Consider the following 10002-nt stretch of genomic DNA (forward strand, 5'->3'; position numbering starts at 1 on the left):
TCATAAATAAATTGTTATGTCTCAAAGATCATATTGGGGCCTAACATTGACATAAATCCAATTTTGGTTTTTTCACTTCTATTGAAGGATCTTTGGTTTTCTGCCAACAGGTAAAAGAAAGACTAAAGAACATGGGACCTTTTCAACCTATGCACATATTTTTACGACAGGAGATAGAGCAAATGCAGAGAGTTATTTCTTTAGTGAGAAGCACTCTGACTGATCTAAAACTTGCCATTGATGGGACAATAGTTATGAGTGAAAATCTGAGGGATGCTTTAGACTGCATGTATGATGGAAGGATTCCTGCTAGCTGGAAAAAGGTAGGTGTACATCACTTGTTCTGGAAAGAAATAAAAAAGCTATTTCTGAAGACTAGATTAAACTGCTAGACTTAGAGTAAACATTTTTTTTTTCAAACTATGTTTCAGAAGTTTTAACCAGAGCTGTGCAACTGCTGGAATAGATTTTGTGCTAAAATAAACATACTGAAAACAAGCTTTCTTTCATTTATGAAAATGGAAATGAATGTGAAGGATGCAGCTATGTGCCATTTTTATATATTGGCAATATGAAAACCCAGAGAGAGGAGAGAAATTTAAAATGTGATGATGGATTTTTAAAATTAACACCCATATTAGTGACTAAGATGGTGTTATTTATTGGACATCCTTTTCTGGGTTAAGTAGAGGTGGCCTGTCCATCTTTGTCAAAATCAGTGCACTTTGAGTAATAGCCACATAATTGCAGAATAGTAGATGCTGGAAAGGACCTATGGAGACAGAGTAGTTTAATCACACTTTCTAAAGCAGGCTCAGTTAAGTCAGGAGTCCTCAGAAACAGAGAGGTGCAACCCATTCCACTGTTTGATCACCTTCACTGTAAAAACCAAACAATCAACCAACCACCAGCCAAACAAACAAAAAACTCCTTAAGTTGAAACAGAATTTCTGACATTACATCTTGTTCCCATTGCCTTCTCTCCAATTTCTGAAAAGGATCAGACTCCATCTTCTTCTCTCCTCCTTTATATACACGAGATATAAACATATTTAAGCCTCCTTTAAGACTTCACTTCTTCAAGCTAAACAATCCCAGCTCTCAGCCTCTCCCCATAGAAATTGTTTTCAGGGATAATTAGATCTGTTAACAGCAACTGATGGAAAGAATTTTTTTTTTTTTAAAGAAAAAAGTGTTTGTTTTTTTGTTGTTGTTGTTTGCTTGTTTTGTTTCTATTGACAAAATGTTTTCATGGTAGAAAACCTAGATGTAAACAGATGCTTCACAACACAGCTGTATCTCCCCATAGTCCAAGTTCAGCTTTCCTTAGGTTTTATTCAGAAGAATAAAAATGCAGAACAGTCTTACAGAAATCATGTTGTCTTGATATATTGACCTTGGAATTATAAAGACATGTACACAATTTTTCTTTTTAGCTTATACAGCTGTTTAACCTTGCAAAAATGTCATAAAATGGACAATTCCACAGAGAGCATTAAACATGTAAATGGAATAGTAGGCATGAATTTAAACAGAGAAAGAATTTCCTTCAGGTTTCAGTGGGATGCAAAGTTTAAGCATCAGATTAAAGTTATGATAGATGATCTTCAAATATGCTTTGCTAATATTGTATTGTTTATTACCGTGGGAGGATGTAGCTTTTCTTGACATCAGTATGCTATTTTAAAACGTGTTTACTGTTTTTAGGTGTCTTGGCCTTCCAGTACACTTGGTTTCTGGTTTACTGAGCTTCTAGAAAGAAATCACCAGTTTTACAAATGGATTTTTGAAAGTCGACCCAACTGTTTCTGGATGACAGGGTTTTTTAATCCTCAAGGATTTTTAACTGCAGTGAGACAGGTAAATTCTGTTTGAAGTCTTATTCTGCTTATTGTTTCACATACTTTTAAAAATAAAATGTATTGTCTGATGAAGGATGAGTTTATACACATGGGAAGATGTGTGACTAAGATTTCCTGAGTGAACTTCTCCCTTCACACGTACTTTGTTAGTATAACAACCACTAATGTGTTAAATTATGTGTCCTGTGTTGACCAAGGCCCAAATAAGTAGAGGCTACCTCACAACATTATTAAGGTAGACTAGAAAAATATTAAGTGTCATGTTTCCATTGCAATATCTCTGAGAATGGCCATTAAGCCCATGAATTTGCCTTTTCCCCCCACTCTTTTGTTCTGTGTTCAGTACTTACCTGACTGGAGACTGGGCTGAAAAGCTATTCAGAATTAGTCTTACATTTCACTGCTGCTGTTCAGTAGCTGATTAAGTCTTTCTTCAGGAAGTGGGAAAGACTTTCCTTTATTAATGCATAGAAGTATGATATTTGATGTGTTTGCTAATATATGTATGTTGGCTGCTCAGCAACTTTTTTACTTGAAAAGGAAACAATAAATGACTGTGTTGATCAGCATAAAGGGACACTGGAGACAGTAAGCATCTGGAATGTGAAAAATTAAAAAAGAATACTCAGGTGAAAATACAATGGGACCTCAGGAAAATAAAAGCCCAGACTTTAGGAGAAGAGAATGAAGATTTTTGATGTAGGAAAGGTATCCCCTCCTACTCTGAGATCTGGGTAGTGTGATCTAAAATTTCAGGCATATAGCCTTGGAATTATGTAACAAAGTATTTCTTTTGCATGAACAGTCCTAAACTGGGACTGTCTTTTGCATCCAAGCTCATTGCATGAGCTTGGATGCAAAAGACAGTCCCAGTTTACTAGCAGGATCCAAAACAGTTAGAAACTACAGAATTTTCTGGTTCTGTAAAAAGGAACTGTGGATATGTAACAACCTAATAGGCCAAGTAAATACCAAAGTGAGTTTCTGGGCTTTAATGTGAGAAAGAGAAAGATCCACAATGATCACTTAGCTATAAATGTTGAGTTCTTTTAGATCATCCATGTAACTGCAGTACAGGGCTAGCATTCATTCCAATTATTTCAAAGAAAGATTTTTGAAGCCATTGGAAGACCAGGATGAAAGTTGGGTTTGCCACAACTTATTTGCATGGCATAGTAAAGAACTGGGCAACTGAGAATTGAGTGTTGTCCAGTGCATTAACTAACAGGTTTTTTTGCAGTCTCTTTACATAGCTTTATAGCTGAGTGAGTTTTTACTCATTAAGAATACAGTTACTGAAGAGTAGAGGTGCAGGAAAAAGGAAGGTAACCCCAGAAAATATGTTTCACTTACTACATGCAGGTAATGTTTTCTCATCTCATCAAATATGTGAAATTTTTGTGTTCACAAGAGCTGGCTACCATTGGCATTGGTTGTGCTACCAGTGGTTGTGTTACTTGGTATGGTTTTTAGATACTTTATATAATAGAAAGAAATTAAAATCAAGTATAGTGGCAAAAGTACTGAAGGCTTTCTTGTAGTGCCATGCCATCATTCCCTTAGAGAAAAGTCAGACTTCTGTGAACACAGATATTGTAAAGGATTGGTGGGGTTTTTTGTACTGGAGATGATTTATGGCTATAAAAATTGATTTCTAATAACTGCTGGGAAAAAGGATTCTGAGCTCATGTGAAAATTTTATCACCTAACTTTTGTCTGATTTGGGCAGGAAATAACGAGGGCTAACAAAGGATGGGCTCTTGACAGTGTAGTACTGTGCAATGAAGTCACTAAATGGATGAAGGATGATATCACAAGCCCTCCTTCAGAAGGTGTCTACGTGTATGGGCTGTATTTAGAAGGAGCTGGTTGGGACAGAAGAAACATGAGACTGACAGAATCTAAGCCCAAGGTGCTCTTCGAGCTGATGCCAGTTATAAGGATATATGCAGAGAATAACAGTAAGTAACAGTACTGTAAAGGATGTTATTTCCATTGAATTCAAAGTAATGTTTCATTTAACTGCATTGAAATCTTTTGGGCTTGCAGGGATTTCGTGAGGCTGTTGATATCATTGTATGCATAGCAAATGTGTTTCAATGTGGAGGACTCCCTAGACTTCCACTGAAGCAGATTTGCTTCATAATTGATAGCAGGCACTTTTCCTAATATTTAGATAGGTCTCTACACGTGGTCTTAATGGTGTTAAGAACTTTATAGCAGGTAAGCTGTACATATTGACAATATATGTCCCAGACCTAAAATGCCATTTTTCTTATACATAAACTCTGTGATCTCTGTAGCCTCTATAACATAAATCTAAAGAATCTTTCACTCATGCCAAAACTGAATGTAATTTTTATATATATATATAAAATATACGTATGTGTGCATATACAGCATACAAGATACTCATGGATTATATACATACACACACACATACGTATACATATACAGGTATATATTGTGTTTATAGATAATATGTTTTTATATATATAAATATATATATATACATAATATATATATCTGTATATTTATAAAAACTTTTTTATTTTCCTGGAGAAGTCTGATTTTGAGCTCATGGAAGCAAGCAAGACGTGGAGTAAGGTTGTGGGAGATGTTTTGTCTTTGAGGCAGTAAAGGAATGAAGAAAAGGAAAGTAAACTTATGGGGCTTAAGGACAGTGCTGTGAAAATGTGTAATTTGACTTAATGTGATGAGTTTTTGCATATAGAATAGGACATGCTGTTGAATAGGGATGTAAAACAGACTAGAATAATCCACTGTGTGACATGAAATTGGAAAACTGTTGAAAAGCATTCCGCCTCTAAAAGCAAATCTTACTAACATGCTATTTTGTATAGCTAATGTTTTATAAAAGGCGTGATCAGCAGCCAAGATACTAAATAATGAATACAGAAGTACTGAGCATGACTTGACTACTGTTCTAATTCTGCAGTGAAGTAGTTGATGACTTGTACTCTCAAATACGAAATGTATTTCAAACCAAGTTTGAAAGTTACCAGGTCAAAAGCAGGGAAATTTTATTTTGGCATAATACATTGATAAGAAGTAATGTTCAGTGGGCAGATGAACCAATAAGAGCACTAATTACTCTAGAGTGTCCATGTATGTATATTGGTTTGCATCACTTCCTAGGTGCTCATGTTAAACCTAAAGAAATTTCAAACCATATATGTCCTTCAACTGGCCATAGCAAATAGAAAGCAGAGTACTATTGAACTTGGGTTCAGTTTTCCATTTGCCTTATGATCAACCCCTTAGGGCCCCATTTTTTTCAACTTAGTTTAATTGCTCTTTATGTCTCTTCTGTCTTTTCAGCTGCAAAAGATCCACGTCTATATTCATGTCCAGTCTACAAGAAGAGCAGTCGAACAGACCTTAATTTCATTGCTGCTATGGATCTTAAAACCCGCCAGCCTCCAGAGCACTGGGTACTCCGTGGAGTAGCACTTCTCTGTGATGTCAAGTAATGCTAAAAAAAAAAAAAAGGTTTCCAGGAGTTCTTTTGTTCTTTTCTGATTTTCAATGCAAACATTATTATGTGGTTACATACACAGTGGAACACTTCTAAAAATATTATTTCTAAATCATAGACTCCATTATGGTGTTATAAAATTATTCTCAATAAACATATAGGATAGGCTTATAAATGCTACATCTTATAGTGACATTAACTTTGGTGTCTTTGACAAATCATGACAAATATTTAGTGTTCCTATCACTTATGTGTGCATAAGCACTTCTCCTGTGTGCTTAATTTTACCTTGAATAAAGATTAATTGATTTGAACATTGTTACTTTTTGGTAGTAAATATTCTTGTATCAGAACTTACCTTCAAGAAGGTAAATGCAAAGCTAGTTTTTTGGAGGGGTTTTTTTGTGTTTGTGTATCTATGGAAAACTAAGCCCTATTGCTCATTAATATTAGTTAAAATTCCTCAAGATTATGTTCCAAGATTTATTTCCTAGTTGATAGTTTGCTTGCTGTATAAATAAAGAAGGTAAGGCTGGAAAAATATTTCACTTTTTTCAAGCTTTTTTCACTACTTGGACAACAAATTCATTGTGTTGCATAGGAAAACAAGCATCTGACAGCTGCCAAAATTTCTTACCAACTGGCTCAGGACTTATAAATATATAATGGATCAGAAGCAGTACATGAGAATGAATGGGTACTTTTTGTGTGCTACTATACCAGAGTTGAGTCTCTTGTCATCAGTGTTATTATTAGATGGGGCTTTCCCCTTCCCCTTCCCCTCCTTTTCCTTCTTCCTTTTTTTTAAAATGTCTCCGTTTTTTTTTTTGCTTATGTGCTGCACCTTTATTGGTGTCTTACATAGAAAACCTTTAATGGAAGAATTAATCTTAAAAGAGAAATATTAGCAGGTCCATTTAATTGGACATTATGGGCCTCACACTTCAAGCACACTTATTTAATCATCAAAAAAACAATGTATTTTTGTTGCTGAGTTCAGGAGTTCATGTATCTTAGTGGTCCACTAACCATTCCCAAAGTTTGCTTGTTCAGGAGAGGAAGCAGAGAGAATTGGTATTCCTGCTGCACCTGTCATTCATAAAGGCTACAATGGAGAAACTGTTTTCAATTTTATGTCAAATCAATACAGGAGACTTCAACATTCATTTCCACAGTCAAATCACTTATAAAACTTAGGTGGAACATTGATTCTGTCAAACAAATTCTGATTGTAGCAGTCCTTCCCTGTTGGAATTAGTATGTTTTCTTTTAAATAACTCACAATGATATGAATGGAATATGTGAAAATCTTTTATAGGAAATACTTTTAATTTAGACTAGGCAATAAATTAAGTTAGAAGGGTTGAAGTGTTCTTCATGAAACCTCGAAGCACTGTGTTCCAATTTCCAGGAGATTTCCGGAAACTCTCTGGAGTTCTAACTTGCCACGGACTCGTGTCTTTCACCAAGACCTTCCTCTCTGAAGAAGATGAACATATTTCATCCTTGTGCAAGTCATTCATACTAAGAATTTCCAAGCCACATGCACTTCAAATACCACTTTTCAAATGGGCATTTTTTGTACTATCATTACTGTAGATACAATGGATACATCAAACCCAATAGTAATTCAGTGAGGGGACTGTGCACATTTTTTTCAGAGTGTGATTTTCTATGAAAATAGCAAGGCAAAGAGTAGTTCCTACACTGGTGTTCCTAGTTATTTCAAAGACTGTTAGGTCAGTGGAACAATTGATATTGGCCATCACTGTTATTTCTGTTGTTTTAGCTTTCTTTTTGTAACAGTTTTGGCATCGTCTCTTTAGGTGTCTGCAAAACCACCATCAGGGATGGAAAAATGAGGCAGGGGAAAGTTCAATGAGCAACTGAAATGTAGTATTATGTCAAGGGCCAGATTGCATACCCTGTTCTCCCAGAGGTCTACTGCCTGGGCTGGGAAAACAATTGGTGCAGCTTGAATCACACCTGCCTTGTTTACTATAACCTTGCCTTGATCTGTGCAGCACTGTCTGGTTATCATCATCTCTTCAGGCCCTGCCTTGCTGACCCATCTTTCTGCCTTGACCTCAGATCTGCCCTGTTATTACAGCCCCATCTGGCAGCTGTTGATACATTAGCTGGCCCTGGTTGCTCTCTTTTTTTGTTCAGGTGCCATGGGACTGTGTCCTTGTTAGAGAGAGCTTTACCCTGCCCACCCTGCTGTGGCTCTTGGCTTCCAGCTCCACTGTCCAGTCCAAGCAACCTGCCTTTGCTGTTCCATGACATATGCCTTAAACAGGGGGAAAAATTAGCTGTTTCTTGTTCATCTTCATAGTGGAAATGGGTAATGAAATTTTTCAGTGGAAAGGAATATCAATAAAATAACTAAACCTTGTGTATTGTAGAATTGGATGTCTAGGACTCTTTGGCTCTGCTATTGGTACTGAATGGATTAGTCAAGAAATATCATTCACAGACTTTAATTATGCTGCTATTAAGCATGCAGCACTATAAATTCAAGGGGCTGGAGGAGTTCAGGATTACAGAAGGTATTCTCTATATGAATTTCTCATATTTGGCATGATAAATACATATATTTGGAGAATATTTAAAAAAAAACATTATGCAATTTTCTCTTGGAAATTATTAGTAAAATAATGTTCTGAACCGGGTACAGATAGAATTTCATCATAGTGCTTTGAATCCCTAATAAATTTTAGAGTATTTAAAATATGCAACCTAATCTTTCAAATATGTACTGTGCTGTGTAGGGTGTAGTACTACTATATGAACTTCTCTTCAGAAAACGTTTTTTTCTTTAAGCTCTATGCCTACACTCATTCCTCTTAGCTCCTAAGTCACTTTTCTCACAGTTATTGACTTGTTGCACTTTTGAAGTTATAAGGAAAAAGCAAAATTCAAGTTTCAAATACAGTAGGCAATGCAATTCCAAACTAGCAGTAAGTGTGGTTGTCATCACTGAAAAGAATTTTTTTTAATCAGAAGTACATTGCTGTGGTATAGGTACAAAAATTGGATTAATAAGAAACTGCTTCTTATTCTGAAATATCCTTCATTAATTTCTTTTCGTAATTAAATCAGTATTGGAGAAAGTTCAGTGTTTCTTTATTATGTGGGTTTCTTTTCTTCATTCCTTGCTTGGACAGTTATCCTATTTTAATTACTCAGAGCTGGATGTACTGAGTGGTTTCCTAATGAATTATGAAATAAAGCTTGACTAGTATTTATATTACCACATTTTAATTTTTAGCTTTCACATTCACAATACACAGACATTATAGGTGTATACAAATATCTAAAGGCTTTTGGAACACAAAGAACACTTAGAAAACCAACGCTGAAGGTGTTCTTCATGTGTTTGTGGATCCCAAGATACTCCCATTTACTGGAGCTTCTGGCATTTAATTTGCACTATGCAGCTTTTCTAAGGGCTATACTACTCTATAGCTTTTGTTCTTATAATAAAATTAAAACATCCAGTGTAAGTGATCATATGAGTCTCTATCTTAATATAGAAAAATGTAATTAAAATTGGAGCTTTTAAGTCTAAAAAACAAATATGTTACCAATCTCACTTTGCCCTTGAAGTCTACATGTAAAATTAAAAATTTCTTAATATTTACTTGCACATTCAATCTTTTAAACAAATGTCCAAAACAAAGAGCTATTGAATCAAAACTGGAAAAGTTGACAGAAAAAAAAGAGGGAAGAAAGGCATAGTTAAAATATTATTTAGATAGAGATGTTATTTTAAATGGATACTGGCCTTTAGCTTTTTAGTAGAGTTATTAGTTGCATTGCAATCGCTTGGAGAACTGAAGAAGTTATTTTAGCTTTTGCTGTCAGAGGGTATGAGCTATCCTATTTTGGTAAGAAAAACAACAGATGTTTGCTGATGTAAAAACATGATTTTTTTCTCCAAAGGTGTTATCTTAGAACAAGAAAATCTACACACAGAAAAAGAAGAGTTAGGAAACTCTGTGAACCGTCAGTGAAAAGAGGTTAACATGATTGAACAGAAGGCAGAGTAACTTGTTAAGACACTGTTTTTACATGAGTTGCCTGCAAATAAAGTTTTCAGTTTCCCTGTTAAACTGCCACGAGAATGGCAGCCAATATATATAGCTCCTCCTGCAAGGTGTCTCCCCCACCACCTTCCATTTCTTAAGTATAAAGGGTGTAATTTTTGCAGAAAAATGTAACCTGGAATCTCTTCTTAACTGACCTATTTAACTTACTATATTAAATATCACATTATGCTTTCCTCTCTTTAAGCTGAATTTGTTTTCCCACTTTCTCTGCATGAACTGCAATTCCAGCAAAATAGTAGTAGCTTAGTTTGGGAAGAGCACTGTAAGTGGTTCATCTTATCTTTCAGTATATTTTCTAATCTGATTATTATATACTTGGAAAGGAAATGCTAACTGATTATGAAGCTCATAAGCACTGTAGAAGATTGTGACAAGAGTGTGTGTGCACTTAGAAATGCTTTGTGAAGTAAGATGTGCTCAATAAAAGTCCCTCCTGCAGGCCACCATTTTCATAAATCAATTCCTTTGTGTTAACTTTCAGTACTTAAAATGGGCTTATAAGAAAGATGAGAAAAAACATTTGTAGGGC

The 10002-nt window shown here is 35.3% G+C and overlaps 1 protein-coding gene across 5 annotated transcripts in view; it reads left to right on the forward strand.

The window, feature by feature from the left end:
- The window catches only part of DNAH5 (dynein axonemal heavy chain 5), a 134771-nt gene extending 128867 nt beyond the window's left edge, over positions 1-5904 (forward strand). For all 5 annotated transcript variants that reach the window (XM_077182137.1, XM_077182149.1, XM_077182145.1 and 2 more), the window contains 4 exons: positions 111-323; positions 1708-1860; positions 3592-3823; positions 5205-5904. In XM_077182137.1, the coding sequence (XP_077038252.1) occupies positions 111-323; positions 1708-1860; positions 3592-3823; positions 5205-5356 (750 nt within the window). In that variant the 3' untranslated portion in view covers positions 5357-5904. The remainder of the gene's footprint in view (positions 1-110; positions 324-1707; positions 1861-3591; positions 3824-5204) is intronic.
- Positions 5905-10002: the final 4098 nt, after the last annotated feature.

This window comes from Agelaius phoeniceus, chromosome 1 (assembly GCF_051311805.1).
Source record: "Agelaius phoeniceus isolate bAgePho1 chromosome 1, bAgePho1.hap1, whole genome shotgun sequence".
Taxonomy (NCBI): Eukaryota; Metazoa; Chordata; class Aves; order Passeriformes; family Icteridae; genus Agelaius; species Agelaius phoeniceus.